The sequence below is a fragment of the Petromyzon marinus genome, chromosome 39 (assembly GCF_048934315.1).
Source record: "Petromyzon marinus isolate PM22_M1 ecotype Great Lakes invasive population chromosome 39, UKy_Petmar_22M1.pri1.0, whole genome shotgun sequence".
NCBI classification, from domain to species: Eukaryota; Metazoa; Chordata; class Hyperoartia; order Petromyzontiformes; family Petromyzontidae; genus Petromyzon; species Petromyzon marinus.
The window spans coordinates 10,480,023-10,502,522 of NC_133705.1; the positions used below are offsets into that span (position 1 = coordinate 10,480,023).

A 22,500-nucleotide genomic window follows, 5' to 3' on the forward strand; every position below is an offset into this window, starting at 1 on the left:
TCAGAAGCGACCTGGCCCACGAATGACCGCTCAACCAAGTGCCTTATCACCGTGTGGGCATTGAGAGAAGTACGCCACATTCTCTGAAATGCGTGACGTTGTTGCTTAATGCAGAGCGATCAAAAACCGGAGGGACTCGGGAAAAAAATCCACGCCACCACGGGGAGAGTGAGAGAACACGCCAACTCCAAACACACAGGCGTCAGGGTTGGGATCAAACCCACGATCTCCTGCATACCGGGCGAGGTAGTTAACATCTCGCCCGACGTTACTGCCGGGCGGAGATGCACCAACAAAGACAAAGCTCCCCGCCCTACCCCGCTCCGTGTAGCCTACGCAGGCTGTCGGGGCAAGTGCTTTTAAGCGAGCAGCTGTTAAGGCCGGCACCGCGCGCGGTGTGTAGACACCAGCACTGGGGAGACAAAGGCGGCCGGGCGTAGGGGTGCTACTCGCTAACAGTCTGTTCAAAGGCTATACGACGGGGGGGGGGGTGGATCTTCGTCTTCGGATCAGCGGCCTGCTCGTCGCGCTGCAATTTTGACAAGCTGGGCTTGATTAACGGCTTCGTGACTGCGAGCAGCGTGACTGGTTTCAACCAGGGCCGTCGTGAACCCCCAGGAGGGAAGTTGGAGAGACACCCCAACCGCAGGGCCCGAACCCAGAGTCTCAACCACGCTGGCTCACTTCTCTCTGACACGGCCATTATGTGAACCTCTGCGAGAGAGGGGAGACAGGACGAGCTGCACAAATCTCAACGATGCCGGACACTTGTTTCCGACACGGCCATGATGAACTCACCGATTTAGACACCCCCTTGGTTTTATAACACCCAGAGACAAGGGTGTGAACCCAGCGCTCATGCAATGCTGGTGCAGGGTCTCTGACATGGCCATTATGAACCTGACATGAATATTGTAAACCGCCTAAGAGAGAGAGAGAGAGTGGGACAGCAAGGTCAAGATAACTCAAATGAAGGTTCTCAGTGGTGCTGGGACAGTATGTGACATGGCCATTATGAACCTGACATGGTGTGTGACGTTGATGCTTAATGCGGAGGGATCAAAAACCGGAGGGACTCGGAAAAAAAATCCACGCCACCACGGGGAGAGTGAGAGAACACGCCAACTCCAAACACACAGGCGTCAGGGTTGGGATCAAACCCACGATCTCCTGCATACCGGGCGAGGTAGTTAACATCTCGCCCGACGTTACTGCTGGGCGGAGATGCACCAACAAAGACAAAGCTCCCCGCCCTACCCCGCTCCGTGTAGACGACCCACTTCTGTCACGTAAGTCACGTGACATAGAGAGAGAGTGAGAGTGACCGAGCCTTGTCACGTAAGTCACGTGACAGAGAGAGAGTGACCGAGCCTTGTTACGTAAGTCACGTGACAGAGAGAGTGACCGAGCCTTGTCACGTAAGTCACGTGACAGAGAGAGAGAGTGAGAGTGACCGAGCCTTGTCACGTCAGTCACGTGGCTTGCGGGAGGCTTGAGCTGATTTAGACAGAGAGATCGAGAGAGAGCGAGAGAGAGAGACGGGCATTATAATAATAACTGTTCTCACTACCACCACCATGACCACTTCCACACCGACGCGTTACCTTGAGAGTGAGCTGTGTGGTCGCGTGCGCTGAGCGGCGTGCGCAGCCCGGCAGGTCGCTCTCGCGCACTCCCTCGAGCTCCCCTACTTCATGTCTCCTGTGGCAGCGGCGACGACGGCACCACCACCACCACCACCACCGAAGGGAAGGCAAAGGTCAAAGGTCAACCCACCGTAGCCTTCGGCGAAACCGTCGCGGTTGGGTAGGGGCGGCACGGCACGGCAAAGGGGATAAACCGTGAATCTATGAACTATTGTTTTTTTTTATTTTACTCGGAGGCACCAGGAGGAGGAAGCAAACAACTGGCGGGGCCCTGGCGGGGATTTGCACGCACGGTCATCGGTTCCTTAAGAAGCTCACGGCAGCACCTGGAGCGAAACGTCGGGCGTCGCGCGGTCACGGCACACGGGGCAGCTGAAGGCCCACCCACGCTGCCGTACGTTGGTGCTGCTGCTGCTGCTGCTGTGGCACCAATGGCCCCGCCGACACAGAAGCGAATCCCCGTGACTTCGTTAAGAAGGCCAAATCACTCGTTTTTTTCACTTTACCAGGTAAGGCACCCACCGAGCTACGCGGCTCTTTTTCCAGAAGCGACCTGGCCACCACAAGCGATAGCTCAACGAAGTCGCTTATCGTCACGTGGAGGCAATGTACAGCGGCCAAATGCTGTAACCGTGCGGGTGTTGATTCTAAATGTGGAGGGAATGAACCCCGGAGACAAAGGAGACAAAGCCCACGCGGGCACGGGGAGAGAGACGCACACACCACGAATGTAGAGCGAGCGTCAGGGTCGGGGTCGACCCCACGGACATCTCGGGATGCCGAGTCCGCCGAAGCAGTTGACGTCGTCGTCATCGTCACCGTCATCGCCCCCAGCCCTCGTTCAAGGCTGAGTGGTCCGAGGTGACTCCCGCAAAGACGGTCCGATACGATTGCCAACACTCCCGATTGGGATCACGCATCACGGGCCAGCAATCATCATCGCCCCCCGAACCCCCTGCACCCCCCCCCCCCCCACCAACTCCAGCCCCCTACTGGCAGACCAAATTCCCCCGTTTCGCAGGTCTGACTGAGGCCGCCGCAGTGGGTCGCCTCGTGCCGCAAAGGGGGACAGCTGCCGCTGGGGGTGCCCGCTTCGAGGCGGTGCGTTGAGATTGAGACACGATGTGGCAGCGCTCTGGGACGGCCCGGTGCCTAGGAGTGCGGCTCGCTCAACAAAGACACATCGAGTTATCGTGTAAGTCTCATTATTATTATTATCATTGGTTTAATACGTAGGCTTTTGAGACTCGAATTGTACATGTCGTGGGTTGACTCTTCAACACGCAACCGTTGTGCTGAACCAGTAACGAATTGGCACGTTTTTGCTTACCAATGGGCTGTGTCGGGTGGTGGCGGGGTTTAACGACACGTTTGTATTTACGCAGTCTAATCCAAGAAAACCCACCTCTGTTACGGATATTATTATTATTGTTGTTATTCACCGGCATCGTTTCAAGTAAGCTTCACTCTACTGATGAGACGCTGTGTGTTGAAACCTGGTCCACAGGAGTTTGCTCGCCTCGAAACAATGCCGATGAAATGTCGCACTCCCAGAAGGCCGTGCGAACACGGTTCATACGTGAGGGGGGGGGGGAGACACAAAGTCTGCCTGTCTCTTTTGTTATTCACATTCTCAACAACAACAACAATGCTCTTAGGTTATTTTGAATTGTCACCACCACCACCATCATCATCATCACTATGGACAGGTCGATTGTATGCATGCAAGTTGAACCTCCTTCCGCAAGGTACGTCGCCAACCGTGCTAACTTGGGGGTGCGATCGCCAACGTCCGGGAATCGAACCCTCGCGCCAAAAGTAGGCGCACGGAGTTGCCAGTTGGACGACCAGGCCCCGGCAAAAAAATTCCCTCGCACCTCCCAAGCGTGGAGCTCGCCGGCCAATCCCCCAGTACGCATTCCACGCACAAAATTGCCCGCGATGGCATCTTTCATTTGGCCGCGCCGCTCTCCGCGCAGCGCGGATCCACAACAGGGGGATAAGCCCGCAATGTGCTCGCCCTGAGAATTATTTTCAGCAGTTATTTTATTAATTAGCTTAGCGATTCAAGCTCAATAAAACAAAAACATTCATTACTTTGTAATTTCTTTGTTAATAATTGTTGCAAAGGGTTTTTATTTATTTTATTATACGAGGGTTCCTTTATTAATTATTTACCCCCCCCTCCCCCACCTCTCTTCCCTCGTCGGAATTTTTGTTATCTTGCCACAGGCCTACGCTTACATTCACCCTTTCAACGATTTCCAAAGCTCGCTCGGAATGTTTAGGGGCCAATTTATTCGCGGCTGTAGCCGAAGTATTTGAGATATTTGAGATATTTTCTTTTGGTACGAATTTATCGATGTAGGCTCGCTAATTCTTATTTTTTCCCCCCCCACGTAACAATTTAATGGTTCGCGGGTGCGTCTTGGCTTGTCGGCGGTCGCCCCTGACCTCACCGTCGGTTCGTCGACGATTCATCGATCGATTCTCAATGCGATGGATCTATGTCTCCCGCACGTGACGCATTGAGCCACTTGCGTAATAGCCGAAAGGTTCTTCTTCTTCTTCGTCTTCTTCTTCTTCGTCTTCTTCTTCTTCTTCTGTCGCCTGATGAGGCCGGTTGTAATTACCGGCGAAACGTCATTTTGTAAATGTCGCGGGTTTACTCTCAGACACTCAAAGATGGTGTGCTGAACTGGTAACTAATTGTCGTGCTTTGTTTTTACGTCACAAAGCAAACTACTTGGCTGTGTCGAGTTGGTGGCGGGGTTTAACGACGCATTCATAGTCACGAGATCTAATCCAGCAAAAAAAAATGAACCTCTATGATGGATCATCACCATCATCATCATCGTCGTTGTTGTTGTTTGCCCGGCGAAAGCCCTCGCCGAGTCTCAAGGCCCCGTCTTCAGGAGGGTCCTGCCAGGTTAAACAACCACATCCTCATTCGAGACCCGAACATCATCACAACACCTCCTCCTCCCTCCCTTCTCATCCCCCCCCACCTCCTTCTCCTCCACCTCTTCCACCTCCTCCTTCCCCCTCCTCCCCCTCATCCACCTCCTCCTCGAAGGCACTGGCGGCGTGACCATCAACCGCGTCACGACATCGTACGCAGGCCGCTGCCTCTGCGCCACAACCTCCTTCGTGAACGTAAACTTCAATACGCAAGCCGGAGAGGTGCGATTTGTGCTCACGCCAAGGTACGCTGTGAACCCATTTAGTAAACCCATAGAGGCGCATCGAGCTATGTAGACTCACGGATAAACATAGAGCCTCGCAGATATACATGGAGACTCACAGAGACCCATAGGGATACACAGAGACTCATAGACATATATTAAAGACAAGCCGCAGCAGTGCCAATGTGGGCCGTGCAACCCAAGCTATGGACCCGCACAGTTAACCCAACGTGGTCTGCGCTCCATCAACGGAGAAAGAGGAGGAACAGCGACACGGCACGAAATCCCTCTCTCCGCTGAAGCTCTCTCGTCGTGGCCAGCAGCAGCAAGCAGGACCTCGACATTGGCATCGAGCTCCTGAACGTGTTGCCAGATACAATGCAGGTGAACGTGGATGATATAATCGCAGACTAAAACAGCGAGACGGAAAGCAACTGAGAGAGAGACAGAGAGAGAGAGAGACAGAGGGCCTGATAAGAAATACAAACACAGGGCGACAGAGACATAGACGCATACACGGATGGGCAGAGATTTAGGAGAAAGATGCAGAGGCAGGCCACCAGACTGGCAAACTGGAAGGCAGACAAGCAGGCAACGAGGCAGACAGGCAGGCAGGCAGTCAGACAGGCAAACTGGAAGGCAGACAAGCAGGCAACGAGGCAGACAGGCAGCCAGACAGGCAGGTAGGCAGTCAGACTGGCAAACTGGAAGGCAGACAAGCAGGCAACGAGGCAGACAGGCAGGCAGGCAGGCAGTCAGACAGGCAAACTGAAAGGCAGACGAGCAGGCAACAAGGCAGACAGGCAGGCAGGCAGCCAGACAGGCAAACTGGAAGGCAGACAAACAGGCAGGCAGCCAGGTAGACAAGCAGAGATAGACAGCAGACAGGCAGGCAGCCAGAATCAATGGGGCTGTGCATCCTCACCCCGAGTCTCGACCGCGCTCGCCTACCGCTCCAATCCGGTGGCGCTATTAGATATGCGCATAGTAATGAGCGAGAGCGGCTAACGGGGCAAGTGATGGTGGCGGAAAGGTGCGGTTTGGGCTGTGGTCATTTATCAAGTTGGGCTGGACCAGAGGGACGGAGGAGGCGGTCGCGCTGGGAGGAGAAGGGACCCCTCTGGCCGTGGATGTTCCATCCCCTCCCCCCCATTTACCAGGGCAACCTCTGGTCACGTGCGAAGAGATCCGATTGAAGAACATCTATAATTATAACCGATAATAGCGGGCGGGGGGGGGGGGTTGGGTTGGATTGCGTGAATATGAGTGTCAGTTTAACACATACGCTTTCATGACCAATATTAACCATAAGATGTTTCTGGGTTAGATCGCATGAATGTAATTGCTTCGTTAGACCCGGCACCACCCGACCGGGGCCGATCATTAACATTTGCCACGTAAACAAAACGTGCCAATTTAGTTAATAGTTCAGCACACCGGTCGTGTGTTGGAGAGTAAACCCACAACATTTACAACTCAATTACGCCGTTTGGCCGGTTATTACAACCAGCATCATCAGGTGACAGCCAGAGTTGTGGAGAAATCCCTGCTCCTGTTTATGTCTTAGATGGAGGGGGTAAGTGGGATGTCGTCACTGTGAACCTATCAGAGGGGGGGGTGTTAATCCAATCGTGTAAGTTACAATGGACAACCTATTATTAGTTGGGTTATTCACATCGATTACCGGTTTTGCTGCACATATCCAACTGTCTAACGACAAACAGACAGCCATCCGTTTGTGTGCCCACGCAATTTCTGTTTGGCCGGAAAGATGGGACTAACCGGGCACAGCACGGACTGGTAGTGGGATGGACTGATGCGGTACAGGAGGATGTGGAACTGATTAGACTTGCCGACGACTGGTACCAGCGGTGTCAAGATCGGCCTCTGTGGAGGAGGCTCGTGAAGGACGCTGCTGCTGGGCAGTTGGAGGCGGTCGCCCTCCAGCAACGACGGAGGGCGGAGGAGCGACGCTCACAACGACGAGCCGAGCGCCGGGCGGATAAAACACAGCAAAGTTGGCACAGTGGGGAGCACAGGCGATGCGGATCGGTCAACCCGTGGCACCTTGGTCTGTCCAGTGACCTCCTGCCAGCAGCGGTCCTTCGAAACTTCACGCAGCAGCATCAAAAGCGCGCCCAGCCTGGCACAGGCGCCGTGGTGACGTCACTGGCGAACGGCGGGTTGTTGTTCTTCGTGTGGGCGGTCAGCAAGCGGCAATTACGACCCGAATCCAATCGATCGATCGATCGATCCAAATTTGGCGTGCCAATATCGCCCCCAACCAAAGCGTGCGACGCAGCGGGACGGGGGACAGCGGGGGGGGGGACACGGAGCAACAACGGGGACGGGGGACAAGCAACCCGCCGTGACCTCGGCGGCCGACGCCGACTCCGCGGAGAGTGAGCCGCAGCTGCACGCTGTGCTGTGGCGAGTGGTAAATACAAGTCTAAGTGCTTCGATTCCCACTCAAGACCCAAAAACCATTGCCAAATATTTAAACTCGGAATCAACAACAACAAAAAAAAAAACCACGATCATTTATTTTCAGAAGCTGCCTGGCCACCAACAAACGATAGCCCAACAAAGCGGCGCATCGTCACCGCGTGGAAGTGTATGGCGAGTAGCCAAACACTCTAAACGCGTGACGTTGATTTTAAACGTGGAGGAAAAGAACCAGAGGACCCGGAGAAAAATCCACGCCACCACGGGGCGAGAGAGACACGCAAACTCAAAATATACAGCAGCAGCAGCAGCAGGCGTCAAGGTCGGGATCGAACCCACGACCTGCTGTATACCGGGTGAGGTAGTTAACATCTCACACCGTGGCACCATATTCAATAATATTTAAATGTTTTAACCGGTGCTACCTCGGACAGGCTACCTAGGAGAGGCCCAGAACCAGCTCAGGTATCTCTCGTACCTGATGTTAGCCTTGGCCGCCGGGAAGTGACCTCGGGCCACTGAGTACGTAGTGCAGTGCGCTAACCGCTGCACCGCCGCTCTCCCATGCACAAAAATAAACACAATATCCCCCGTATAGCCTTTAACAGACTGTTGGGGCAAGTGCCGTGAGCCAACACCTATGAAGGCCGGCACGGCACACGAGGGGGTGGGTGGCCAGCACCACGCCTGGCCGCCTTTGTCTCCCCAGTGGCGATGTTTACACACTGCACGAGGCTGAGTCCACCTAGGGGAGGCCCAGAAACGGTTCAGATAATTGTCAATGGTGTCGGCCGGGAGCGGCAATCGAACGGAGAGTCGCCGGGTTCGTAGTGCGGAGCGCTAACCGCTACGCCGCCGCTCCCTGTACACAAAAACACGCACACACCCTGAGACGCACACACACACACACTCTGATACATTCACACACACGTACATATTATTTTACAAGGTAACGCCTTGGGGACACTGATGATGAGTGACACGCCGGCATTTGGCCGCACAATGGAATCTACACTTGCCCCCGCGAAGACCCCTTCAGGGTATCGTTCCCAACTTGGCGAGGGTCCTCGATGACAGAAGTGACGGACGTCAGGGGAACCCGGCTGGCTCAGAGGTCAGAAGGTTCAAATCCAGGTCCTCAAGGGTGGTGAGTTGACAGTCTCAACCGGGGTCACCAATGACCAGATTTACAGACCTGTAGACTCAGCATGTGATCCATGGGCCCACAAAGGAAGCCATACTCTCACACACACACTGGGTTGTGATTAAGCCTGGTCAAGCCTAGCGAATTGATGGTCTCAACTCAGTCACCAATAACGGATATAGAGACTTATCGACTCAGCATGTGACCCCATAGACCCACAAAGAGAGCCACAGACTCGACGTGTGACCCACAGACCCACGTACAGACCCACGTACTCACACACACAGACACACACCGGGTTGTGACCAAGCCAATTCCTGAAGCGCAGTGAGTCGATGGTCTCCGATCAGCACGGCCGGCTTACGTGCGGCGCGAAAGAAGTTCAACGCACGTGCGCACGTGCGCACGTCTGAGCCCGGCCACCTAAGACCTGCACGGTACTTCACTCGGCCAATGTCCACCTGCGGTGTGACGAGATGCATTGCCAGGCGAGGCGGCGGCAGTGAGCGTGACATGGGACGGGAAGCGGACACGAGCCAACCAGGGCGGGCTGCCTTCGTGGTTTTGGGTCACGTGCCCCCACTTATAGGTTCGTAAGTCGAGTCCAGAGAAATAGGGGTAAAGAGACGAGAGAGAGGGGGAGGGGGGGGTAATGAGAATAGAGAGATAGGGGTAATGAAGAGAGAGAGATATGTAGGGGTAATGAGATAAAGAGATAGGGGTAACGAGTTTAGAGAGATAGGGGTAACGAGGAGAGAGATAGGGGTAACGAGGAGAGAGAGATAGGGGTAACGAGGAGAGAGAGATAGGGGTAATGAGAAGAGAGAGATAGGGGTAATGAGAAGAGAGAGATAGGGGTAATGAGAAGAGAGAGATAGGGGTAATGAGAAGAAAGAGCGGTAACAAGATTTGAGAGAGGGGTAACAAGACTGGAGAGATAGGGGCAGTGGCTGATATCACCATCATCACCACCATCACCACCATCATCATCATCATCGCCATCATCACCACCATCATCACCACCATTATCACCACCACCATCATCATCACCACCATCATCGCCAACACCACCATCATCGCCATTATCACCACCACCACCATCATCATCACCATCACCACCACCATCATTACCACCATCATTATCATCACCATTACCATCACCACCATCACCATCACCACCATCATCATCACCAACACCATCATCATCACCATCACCACCACCATCACCACCACCATCACCACCATCATCACCAACACCATCATCACCACCATCATCATCATCACCATTACCACCATCATCATCATCACCACCATCACCACCATCATCACCAACACCATCACCATCATCGCCTCACGTGGAAGCTTATAGCAGGGGCCACATAACGTAAACGCGCGTTGTTCATTCTCGACGTGGAGGAGGAGCACGTGGAACGACCCACACGACCACCACGGGCGGAGACGCACAAAGAGAACACGCGGACTCCGAATACGCAACGGCAAGAGGCGTCGCCGGGGTCCGGCGTCGAACCGACGTGGCTCCTGCTACGTTGCCGAGGAGACGCCGTGTCCTCGGCAGGAGACGGCGTCTCCTCGGCAGCGTAGCAGGCGAGGAGACGGCGTGTCCTCGGCAGCGCGGCGCCCACGAGAGTGGGAGGGAGAAGAGCGTTGGGGCGCTCGTCGGGTGGACATCTGGCCGCTATCACGCGGCGTGTTCGACGCTCCCCTCTCTCTCTTTCTCTCTCTCGCAAATTAGCTCTCGCTTACTCGGGACGGATTACTCGCGACGTCCCTGCACGACGTCCCCGCACGACGTGGGAGCAGGGGCGGTCGGAACAGGCGGTGGGAACCGGTGCCCCCGTCGGGGAATTGAATCCAGGTCACCCCCCCCCCCCCCCCCGTAGCAGCTTTGTCACCTTGCGCACCGCCCGCGGATGCATCAACGCGCTTGTGCACACGTGTGCGTCGCGCGCTGGCACACACGTGTGCGTTTGTACACACGTGTGTGTCGCGCGCTGGCACGACAAAGCGGAACAAAACATTAAGACTACCCCCCCCCATCCCCCGATGCCAAAACTAAAAAAAGTGCGGATTGCAACATTTAACAACAACAACAACAACAAAAATCTATCAAACGTTTGCGCTTCGTTGTCTGTGTGCCGGCGAATAATACTGATTAAAAAAAAAACAAATTACAATTCTTTTCTGCAATTTTTGTAAACGTAAATATGCACAGAGGGATGTGATTCAGGTCTCACCGACGGTGGCATTTTACCGGCACGAGGAGCGACGGTGCCGTGCGTCGTCGCAGCAGCCGCCGCCGCAAGGCAATCTCACGCCGTTCGCCGTTCAATAACACACGAGTGCGGGTGGGGGGGGGTAGAGGGAGCTGGGGAGGAAGGAGGAGCCGTGCCTCACAATCGCTTTGTGATCATGCCCCAAAACAGCGTTCGTCCCCTGTTACGCTTTGGTGGCCTGTGGCCAATATCGTGCGTGCGGGGAGCGGTGGTGTAGGAGCGGTGGTGTAGCAGCGGTGGTGTAGGAGCGGTGGTGTAGGAGCGGTGGTGTAGGAGCGGTGGTGTAGCAGCGGTGGTGTAGCAGCGGTGGTGTAGGAGCGGTGGTGTAGGAGCGGTGGTGTAGCAGCGGTGGTGTAGCAGCGGTGGTGTAGCAGCGGTGGTGTAGCAGCGGTGGTGTAGCAGCGGTGGTGTAGCAGCGGTGGTGTAGGAGCGGTGGTGTAGGAGCGGTGGTGTAGGAGCGGTGGTGTAGGAGCGGTGAGCGCTACGCTGCGCTAGGAAACCCCGGCGGCCTGAGTTCGATTCCCGCTCACGGCCACCGAAATCGGTAACGATTATCTGAAACGGTTCTGGGCCTCCCCGAGGTTGACTCAGCCTCAAATGAGTACCTGGGTGCGGTGTGCAAACATCGACCACTGGGGAGACAAAGGCGGCCGGGCGTGGTGCTGGACACCAACCCCCTCGTGCGCCGTGCCGGCCTTCATAGGTGCCCGCTAACGGCGCTTGCCCCAACGGTCTTGTTAACCCAGCACCTGGGTTAGGAGTCAAACCCCGGGCCCTCTTGCTGCGAAGCGCGTCAGTGCCACCACGTGACAAACTAACGCGACACGAACGCAAAAACGAACCCCCTCATCCTCGACTCGTCTTTAACCTCTCTCGCCGTCACGACGTGCGGGGCGTCGCTCGCACGCGCTCGGAGCTTCGACGCGCGGACTGCAACGTCGGACGTCGTGCCCAACGACAACAAATAAAACGACGATGACGACGACAACAACAACACGCCGCACCCCGCCAAGACCCGTCGGAGATCCAACGCCGCGAGTTTCTTAAATCCGCCCCCCCCTCTTTCACCACCACCGGCCCCCCAACCAGGAGAGGTAGTTAACATCTCTTAAGCACCGTGATGATGATGAGAGAGAGAGAGAGACACGCAAACTCCAAATATACAGCAGCAGCAGGCGTCCGGGTCGGGATGGAGCCCACGACCTCCTGTGTACCAGGCGAGAGAGTTAACATCTCTTAGGCACCGTGATGATGATGATGATGAGAGAGAGACAAGCAAACTCCAAATATACAGCAGCAGGCTTCAGGGTCGGGGTCGAACCCACGAACCTCCTGTGTACCAAGCGAGGTAGTTAACATCTCTCAGCCACCGCAGCCCCTATGTATTGTTCCCCTAAATCTCGGTGCCCCCTTGAGCTACTCAGGGCGGGGGGGGGCCGTGGGCCCTAAGCTTTTGCTGTTGTCTGATCAGCCCCCCGCGCTGTCCCGCCCCCACCCCCCGAGTGCCACGCACCGGCGATGGCGACAACGGTGAATGGAGTCGATGACGCGGGCCTGCAGCGACAGCGATTCATCGACACCACCAAAAGAGACAAAGATCCCCCGTGTAGCCTCAACAGACTGTTGGGGCAAGTGCTGCTAGCGAGCGCCAACGAAGGCAGGCACGGCACACGACCGGGGTGTGGGTGGCCAGCACCACGCCCGGCCGCCTTTGTCTCCCCCAGTGGCGACGTTTTACGCAACGCGCCGGGTACTCGTTTGAGGCCGAGTCCACCTAAGGGAGGCCCAGGAGCGGTTCAGACAATCGTTGCCGGTGTTGGTGGCCGCGAGCTGGGAATTCGGGACGCCGGGTTCGCGAACTGCTGCGCCACCGTTCCCCACGTGAACGCCACCTCCACGCACACACGCGCACACACACACACACGCACACACACACGCACACACACGCACACACACACGCACGCACACACGCACACACGCACGCACGCACACACACACGCACGCACACACACACGCACACACACACGCACACACTCGCACACACACGCACACACACACGCACACACTCGCACACACACACGCACGCACGCACACACACACGCACGCACACGCACACACACACGCACACACACACACACACGCACACACACACACGCACGCACACACACACGCACACACGCACGCACACACACACGCACACACGCGCACACACACACACGCACACACGCGCACACACACACACGCACACACGCGCACACACACACACACGCACGCACACGCACACACACACGCACACACACGCACACACACACGCACACACACACACACGCACACACACCTACCCACAGCCACTCCCCGCGCGCCACACCAGCACCGTGCGTTGGACGGACACGGGCGCTGCTGATGAGCACAGACCAAGTGCTCTGCTGCTCGTGACAAGGGGCCATCTGGCGCCGTGCCTCATCTTTGATGATGATGATGGGGGAGGGGGAATGGATGGAGGGCAGAGGGAATTGATTATGGATTTTTTTTTCACGAGAAGGTTAATTAGTGTGGTGGTGGCGGTGGTGCACGGTGGTGGTGGTGGTGTCCGCGGTTAGCGCCGTGCTGCGCTTTGAACCCCGGCGACCCGAATTCGATTCCCGCTCACGGGTACCAAACACCGGTGACGATTCTCTGAACCGGTCCCTGGGATTCCCCCTAGGTCGACTCGGCCTCAAATGAGCACCCGGCGCGGTGTGTGAACAAAGTCATCACGACACCGGGGAGACAAAGGCAGCCGGGCGTGGTGTTGAAGCAGCGCCCACCGCCCTCGTGTTGACCTTTCACAGGTGCTGCTCACGCACAGCATGTGCCCCAACAGTCTGTTACAGGCTACACGGGGGAAGGAGGGAAAAGGGGGGGGGGGGGATGTTTGTCTTTGATGATGGGGGTGGTAGTGGATGGAGTGGGGTTGGATGGGTGAAGTGTGGGGAGAAGGGAGGGGGGCGGGGCCTTGCCTCTGGGCACTGCGCTGCCACGCAGCATTCTCGTTGCTACTCAATTCACATCCATGTCGAGTCCTTGCGTATTCCATCTGGCAGTTCACCAGCAATTGATTCAAGCGAGCCTGACTTCTGTGTGCGTGTGGCCACCCCCAACTCTGAATCCCTTCCCCTCTCATCTCTCTCTCATGTCTCTCTATCATCTCTCTATCATCTCTCTCATCTATCTATCATCTATCTATCATCTCTCTCTCTCATCTCTCATCTCTGTCATCTCTCTGTCATCTCTCTCTCTCATCTCTCTCAAGTCTCTCTCATATCTCTCTCATCTATCTATCATCTCTCTCATCTCTCATCTCTGTCATCTCTCTCATCTCTCTGTCATCTCTCTGTCATCTCTCTCTCATGTCTCTCTCATCTCTCTCTCGTCTCTCTCTCGTCTCTCTCTCGTCTCTCTCATGTCTCTCTCAAGTCTCTCTCATCTCTCTGTCATCTCTCATCTATCTATCATCTCTCTGTCATCTCTCTCTATCATCTCTCTCATATCTCTCTCATCTCTCTGTCATCTCTCATCTCTGTCATCTCTGTCATCTCTCTCATATCTCTCTCATATCTCTCTCATATCTCTCTCATATCTCTCTCATCTCTCTATCATCTCTCTCATCTCTCTGTCATCTCTCTGTCATCTCTCTGTCATCTCTCTGTCATCTCTCTGTCATCTCTCTGTCATCTCTCTGTCATCTCTCTGTCATCTCTCTCATGTCTCTCTCATGTCTCTCTCATGTCTCTCTCATGTCTCTCTCATGTCTCTCTCATGTCTCTCTCATCTCTCTCTCATCTCTCTCTCATCTCTCTCTCATCTCTCATCTATCTATCATCTCTCTGTCATCTCTCTCTGTCATCTCTCTCTATCATCTCTCTCATCTCTCTCTCATCTCTCTCATCTCTCTCTATCATCTCTCTCTCTCATCTCTCTCTAATCTCTATAATCTCTCTCATCTCTCTATCATCTCTCTCATCTCTCTCTCATCTCTCTCATCTCTCTCATCTCTCTCATCTCTCTCTCTATCATCTCTCTCATCTCTCTCTATCATCTCTCTATCATCTCTCTCTAATCTCTCTCATCTCTCTCTATCATCTCTCTCACTCTCATCTCTCTCATCTCTCTATCATCTCTCAATCATCTCTCTATCATCTCTCTCAACTCTCTCTCAACTCTCTCATCTCTCTCATCTCTCTCATCTCTCTCTCATCTCTCTCTCTTATCTCTCTCTCATCTCTCTGTCATCTCTCTATCATCTCTCTCATCTCTCTATCATCTCTCTGTCATATCTCTCATCTCTCTATCATCTCTCTATCATCTTTCTCTAATCTCTCTCTAATCTCTCTCATCTCTCTATCATCTCTCAGTCAGCCCAAGCCTCCACATTCGCATGATCCGGCCCGAGTCCATCCATCATTCACAGCATCAACAAAAACTCAGAGGCGTCCGTCAGTCCATAACACTCACTCACTCACTTATCTAATAAACAAAACCTATATATACCATGCAAAATATATCTTTAAAATGCGTATAAAACAGGTGACGTTTCGGGCAATAGCCCTTCTTCATTACCACATCAATAATTGTTTTTTTAAAAATTAATTAAATACCTTTACCATCAGAGTCACCGCCAGGGGGAGGTCAGTCCCAAGGCAACTGAGGGACAGTGGCACTGAAGCTGCTGATGATGATGCTGATGGTGCTGATGATGATGCTGTTGATACTGCTGTTAATAATGGTGCTGATGATGCTGCTAATGAGGATGCTGCTGCTGCCGATGATGCTGCCGTTGATAATAGTGCTGATGATGGTGCTGATGGTGCTGATGATGATGCTGTTGATGCTGCTCTTAATAATGGTGCTGATGATGCTGCTAATGATGATGCTGATGCTGCTGCTGCCGATGATGCTGCCGTTGATGATGGTGCTGATGATGGTGCTGAAGCTGCTGATGATGCTGCTGATGCTGCTGTTAATAATGGTGCTGATGATGCTGCTAATGATGGTGCTGATGATGGTGCTGATGATGATGCTGCTGATGCTGCTCTTAATAATGGTGCTGATGATGCTGCTAATGATGATGCTGATGATGCTGCTGCTGCTGCCGATGATGATGGTGCTGATGATGGTGCTGATGGTGCTGATGATGATGCTGTTGATTCTGCTGTTAATAATGGTGCTGATGATGCTACTAATGATGATGCTGATGATGCTGCTGCCGACGATGCTGCCGACGATGCTGCCGTTGATGATGGTGCTGATGATGGTGCTGATGGTGCTGATGAAGATGCTGTTGATGCTGCTCTTAATAATGGTGCTGATGATGCTGCTGCTAATAATGATGCTGCTGCTGCTGCCGCCGTTGATGATGGTGCTGATGATGCTGCTGCCGATGATAATGATGCTGCTGCTGTTGTTGATGGTGCAGATGCTGCTGCTGATGCTGCTGTTGATGATGGTGCTGCTGATGCTGCTGCTGATGCTACCGATGATGCTGCCGATGATGATGCTGCTGCTGCTGCTGCATATGATGATGCTGCTGGTGTTGTTGCTGCTGATGATGTAAACACACGTTTCTTTATTCAAGTGTCGGATTCGTTTTTAATGCGTTACAGCCCGGGGTATAGGCTATTGATGGGCCCCAGCAAAAATATAATAACTGATATTTATACACACACACACACACGCAGCTTCATCACAACACCACAGTACCGTGGGGCTCTGATAAATCCAATGGTGCCTTGTGGGAATGAGGGCCACAACGTCACCGTGTGTGTGAGAGAGTGTGTGTGAGAGTGTGTGAGTGTGTGTGTCAGAGTGTGTGTCAGAGTGTGTGAGAGTGTGTGTGAGAGTGTGTGAGTGTGTGTGTGTGAGAGTGTGTGTGAGTGTGTGAGAGAGTGTGAGAGTGTGTGAGAGTGTGAGAGAGAGTGTGTGAGTGTGTGTGTCAGAGTGTGAGAGTGTGTGTGAGAGTGTGAGAGTGTGTGTGTGTGAGAGAGTGTGTGAGAGTGTGTGTGAGAGTGTGTGAGTGTGTGTGTGAGAGTGTGAGAGTGTGTGTCAGAGTGTGATAGTGTGTGTGAGAGTGTGTGTGTGTGTGAGAGAGTGTGTGAGAGTGTGTGTGAGTGTGTGTGTCAGAGTGTGAGAGTGTGTGAGTGTGTGTCAGAGTGTGTGAGAGTGTGTGTGAGAGTGTGTGAGTGTGTGTGTGAGAGTGTGAGAGTGTGTGTGAGAGTGTGTGTGTGTGAGAGAGTGTGTGAGAGTGTGTGTGAGTGTGTGTGTCAAAGTGTGAGAGTGTGTGAGAGTGTGAGTGTGTGTGAGAGTGTGTGAGAGTGTGTGTGTGAGAGTGTGTGAGAGAGTGTGAGAGTGTGTGAGAGTGTGAGTGTGTGTCAGAGTGTGTGAGTGTGTGAGAGTGTGTGAGAGTGTGAGTGTGTGTCAGTGTGAGAGTGTGTGAGAGTGTGTGAGAGTGTGTGAGAGTGTGTGAGAGTGTGTGTCAGAGTGTGAGAGTGTGAGAGTGTGTGAGTGTGTATCAGAGTGTGAGGGTGTGAGAGTGTGTGAGAATGTGTGTGTGTGCGTGAGTGTGAGTGTGTGAGTGAGTGTGTGTCAGAGTGTGCGAGTGTGTGAGAGAGTGTGTGAGTGTGTGTCAGAGTGTGCGAGTGTGTGAGAGAGTGTGTGAGTGTGTGTGAGAGTGTGTGAGAGAGTGAGTGAGAGTGTGTGAGTGTGTGAGTGTGTGTGAGAGTGTGCGTGTGTGAGAGTGTGTGAGTGTGTGAGAGTGTGAGTGTGTGAGAGTGTGTGTGTGTGAGAGAGTGTGTGAGTGTGTGTGAGAGTGTGAGAGTGAGAGTGTGTGTCAGAGTGTGTGTGAGTGTTTGCGTGAGTGTGTGTGAGTGTGTGTGTGAGAGTGTGTGAGAGTGTGTGTGAGAGTGTGTGAGAGTGTGTGTGAGAGAGTGTGTGAGAGAGTGTGTGAGTGTGTGTCAGAGTGTGTGAGAGTGTGTGTGTCAGAGTGTGTGAGAGTGTGAGTGTGTGTCAGAGTGTGCGAGAGTGTGTGAGAGTGTGTGTGAGAGTGTGTGAGAGTGTGCGAGAGTGTGTGAGAGTGTGAGTGTGTGTCAGAGTGTGAGAGTGTGTGAGAGTGTGTGAGAGTGTGTGTGTGTGCGTGAGTGTGTGTGTGAGTGTGTGTCAGAGTGTGCGAGTGTGTGAGAGAGTGTGTGAGTGTGTGTGAGAGTGTGTGAGAGAGTGTATGAGTGTGTGTGTGAGTGTGTGTGTGAGAGTGTGTGAGAGTGTGTGAGAGTGTGCGAGTGTGTGTTGGAGTGTGAAAGTGTGTGAGAGAGTGTGTGAGTGTGTGTGAGAGTGTGAGTGTGTGTGAGAGTGTGAGTGTGTGTGAGAGTGTGTGCGAGTGTGTGAGAGTGTGTGAGAGTGTGTGAGTGTGTGTGAGTTTGTGAGAGTGTGTGTGAGTGTGTGAGTGTGTGTGTGAGAGTGTGTGAGTGTGTGAGAGTGTGTGAGTGTGTGTGAGAGTGTGTGAGTGTGTGTGAGTGTGTGTGTGAGTGTGTGAGAGTGTGTGAGTGTGTGTGAGAGTGTGTGAGTGTGTGTGAGAGTGTTTGTGAGTGTGTGTGAGAGTGTGAGTGTGTGTAAGAGAGTGTGTGAGTGTGTGTGAGAGTGTGAGTGTGTGTGAGAGTGTGTGTCAGAGTGTGTGTGAGTGTGTGAGAGTGTGTGTGAGTGTGTGAGAGTGTGTGTGAGTGTGTGAGAGTGTGTGAGTGTGTGTGAGAGTGTGAGTGTGTGTGTGAGTGTGTGAGAGTGTGTGTGAGTGTGTGAGAGTGTGTGAGTGTGTGTGAGAGTGTGAGTGTGTGTGAGAGTGTGTGTGAGTGTGTGAGTGTGTGAGAGTGTGTGAGTGTGTGTGAGAGTGTGTGAGTGTGTCCGGCAAAACAACCCCCTACCTCCTCGCGGTGCCGGACGGGCAACTCTGTCGTGGACAGCGCTGTGGGGGGAGATCCAATTTTGATTGGCACCTCCCCTCATGGCATATGTGTCCACCACAGGGGCTAAACGGGGGCTCTGGACGGGTGCGAGGGGCTGGTAACCCCTCCACCTTCAATTAATTACCACGAAACTACGAATTAAACTGAAATATGTAACAACTAAGCTTGTGCCGGAGGCCCCGGGGGGCCAGGCGTCTATGACGTCTCCTGGCCAAACCCCAATTGGCGGAGCCAGGAGATTGAATACCTACCCTCGGGGCTACTCCAGAAACAACGAAAAGCCACTACGGTTGGCCACGTGGAATGTTCGAAGGCTCACTGCAGAGGAGAGGCTGCCACTCCTCTGTCGGGAGCTGGACCGGTACCGCCTGGATCTATGCGGCATTCAGGAGGTCCGGTGGACCGGCTCTGGCTCCTGCCACCATGAGGGGTGGACAGTCCTCTACTCGGGGCAGCAGACTGCCAAACAACAGGGTGTGGGTCTTCTTTTGAACAAAAGAATGAAGGGGGCGTGGGAGCGTGGCGGTGAGGTGTGGGAAGCTGTAAGCCCCAGGCTACTTTGGGCTCGCCTTCCCATCAACCGGAGGCGAGGAATGGTGGTCGTGGTTACTTATGCCCCCACCGAAGATGAACATCCGTGGAGGGATGCAGGCAAAGCCGATGAGTCAGATGCCTTCTATGACCTCCTGTCACAGGTGCTGGCTAAAGTGGCCCCTCGGGATAGAGTCATCATGTTGGGTGACTTCAATGCCCGAGTTGGTCATGATACTGGCACCTGGTCTGGAGTGATTGGAGGGCATGGGCCAGATCAGCTCAATAACAACGGTAGGAGGCTGCTAGATTTTTGTGCAGCCCATGGGCTTGTAATTACCAACACGCTGTTCCGGCATCGGCGCATCCACACAACATCATGGATGCATGCCGGGTCCAAGCAAGAACATCTGCTCGACTACATAGTGACGGACCAGCGAATGCGAGCCCATGTCCTTGACACCAGGACCTACCGTGGAGCTGATCTGCCCTCTGACCATCGACTAGTCATCTGTAAGATGCGCCTGCCATTCTTCCACTCCGGTGGTGGGTGTACACCCAGGACCCCATTCCAACCTAAAGTGGCCTGGTCTCAGTTATCTGATGAAAGTTGCAAGCGAGAATTTCATCATCGCTTGCGGCTGGGATTGGTATCGTCCCCGACTCCTCCTGATGTCGAGGGTAAATGGGCGAGGTTTAGGACTGTGACTCATGCAGCTGCAATGGCTGCTTTGGGTACGCGGTCCAGACCTCCCCAGACACCCTGGATGACAGAGGAGTTGTTCACGATGGTTGAGAAAAAGCGACAGGCCCACTGTCATCGGCTACAGAATCCCACGTCAGAGAATGAGGAGGCTTACCGCAGCCTTCGCTCGGAGGTTCGGAGAGCCGTGAGGCGCTGCAAGGATGGGTGGTGGTCGCGGGTTGCTGAGGAGATGGAGTCTGCCTCAGTGGCCCGTGATCACAAATCTCTATTTAACTCCATCAAAAAAGTAACCTGCAGCGCCACACCTATTACCATCATTAGGGGAAAAAACGGTGATCCAATTTCCGACCCCCAGGAACAGGTTCGCAGATTTGCTGAGCATTTCTGTGAGGTCCTGGGGGAGGGAAAATCCCTCAGCCAGGAAAACATCGTGCCACAAAGTGAGGATGACCCTGCTGAGGCTGCGGTGCCTCAAATATTGGATGAAGTCACCCCCTGTGAGTGGCTGGCTGAGGTGCCATCTGCTGAGGAAGTATTGAAGGCGATCCGGAGTCTGAGACCAGGAAAGGCAGCGGGCAGAGATGATCTCCCAAACGAAATGCTGAGGGAGGGTGGCGTTTGTGCACAGACTGCCCTATATGACATCATAACAACAGTCTGGACCACTGGACGGGTTCCGCAGGATTGGAAGGATGCCCTGGTGGTCCCCCTTTTTAAGAAGGGGGACCGCACAGACTGTAACAACTACAGGGGCATCTCACTCCTCAGTGTGCCGGGAAAGGTCCTGGCAAGGATTATTCAGCATCGCCTTGCCAGGCACGCTGAGGAGAGGCTTGCGGAGCCCCAATGTGGTTTCAGGAAAGGGCGGTCCTGCACAGATGCCATATTTTCTGTCCGTCTGCTACAGCAGAGGTGTAGGGAATTCCAACAAGACCTACATCTCTGCTTTATTGACCTGGTCAAGGCCTATGATACCATCAGTAGGCCTGGGCTCTGGGTCGTTCTTCGTGCTTTTGGAGTACCTGACCCTCTGCTCACGATCATTAAAGACCTTCATGATGGTGAGCGGGCCCGGGTAAAACTACGTGGCCGGGAGTCAGAGCCATTCCCTGTACACCTTGGGGTGCGACAGGGATGTCCTCTGGCTCCCACATTATTTAACATCTATTTTGACCACTTAGTTCGTGAAGCCTTCAATAGCTGTACCGGGGGAATCTCCATATGGTACAGATATAATGGGAGGCTAATCGATGCCCGGGTGCGGTCAAGGGATGGCTCCCTATTGCTCAACCACGTTATGTATGCTGATGACTTGGTAATAGCTGCTCAGTCAGAGGAGGAGTTGGAGACGCTGCTGCTGAGACTGGAGCGTGCCACTAAGAGGTGGGGCCTTACCATCAGCCCCACCAAAACTAAGCACCTGCCTGGGTATTTTGTACCATCGGACACTCCACCCCCACAACTTCCAATCGGTGATGGGGCAGTTGTGGAGAGAGTGGAGAGTTTCCCATACCTGGGCAGTGTGCTTATGACTGGCTCCAGTTTAACAGCAGAGGTCTCACTCCGAATCAGTCGAGCGGCAATATCTTTTCATCGGTTGCGTAACGCTGTGTGGAAGCTACCTGGTCTGTCGCTCCGCACTAAGCTTCAGGTCTTCTCGGCCATGGTCATTCCCTCCCTTCTCTACGCTTGCGAAACGTGGACCCCCCTAATGGAACATCTTCGCCGGTTAGAAACATTTAGGCTGGCCTGCCTACGATCCATCCTGGGTTTAACCAGACTGGATTGTGTGAGGAGCTCACAAATCCTTGAAAGATCTGGGCAGGGTCCCATCGGTGAGCTCCTCCGGCAGGCAAGGCTGCGATGGCTGGGTCATGTAGCCCGCATGCCCAGCCACCGCATGCCGAAACAGCTTTTGTTTGGCCGGATTGAGGGGGCTAAGCGGGCGCGGCACGGGCTAGAGAAGAGATGGAGTGATGTGGTACAGGAGGACGTGGAGCTGAGTGGACTTGCCGATGACTGGTACCAGCGGTGTCAAGATCGGCCTCTGTGGAGGAGGCTCGTGAAGGATGCTACTGGGCAGTTGGAGGCAGTAGCCCTCCAACAACAACGGAGGGCAGAGGAGCGACGCTCACAACAGCGAGCGGAGCGCCGGGTGGCTAAAGCACAGCAGGTTGGCACAGTAGGGGGCACAGGTGGTGCATCAGCCAGTCATCTCAGTCAGTCGACCCGTGGCACCTGGGTCTGCCCCGTGACCTCCTGCCAGCGGGCGTTCGACACTTCACGTGGCCTCAGGGTGCACATAGCCTGGCACAAGCGTCGTGGTGACGTCACCGCCACTTAGTGGCGAATGGCGGTTGTTGTTGTTGTGTGAGAGTGTGTGAGTGTGTGTGTGTGAGAGTGTGTGTGAGTGTGTGAGAGTGTGTGAGTGTGTGTGAGAGTGTGAGTGTGTGAGTGTGAGTGTGTGTGAGAGTGTGTGAGTGTGTGTGAGAGTGTGTGAGAGTGTGTGTGAGTGTGTGTGAGTGTGTGTGAGTGTGTGTGAGTGTGTGTGAGTGTGTGTG

The 22,500-nt window shown here is 54.1% G+C and overlaps 1 protein-coding gene across 14 annotated transcripts in view; it reads right to left on the reverse strand.

Moving 5' to 3' along the window:
• RAP1GAP (RAP1 GTPase activating protein) overlaps window positions 1-22,500 on the reverse strand; it is a 254,893-nt gene that overhangs the window by 78,636 nt on the left and 153,757 nt on the right. For 4 of the 14 annotated variants that reach the window (XM_032968068.2, XM_032968061.2, XM_032968062.2 and 1 more), the window contains exon 3: window positions 1,605-1,701. The exons of 7 other annotated variants lie outside the window; for them this stretch is intronic. Coding sequence is in view for 3 of the 7 variants with exons in the window: in XM_032968061.2 (XP_032823952.2) it covers window positions 1,605-1,701 (97 nt within the window). In the remaining 4 variants the exon portion in view is untranslated. Of the gene's footprint in view, window positions 1-1,604; window positions 1,702-10,675; window positions 10,780-22,500 lie in introns of those variants that run through there. 3 more of the 14 variants (XM_032968069.2, XM_032968071.2, XM_076072919.1) reach the window with 3 other exon arrangements.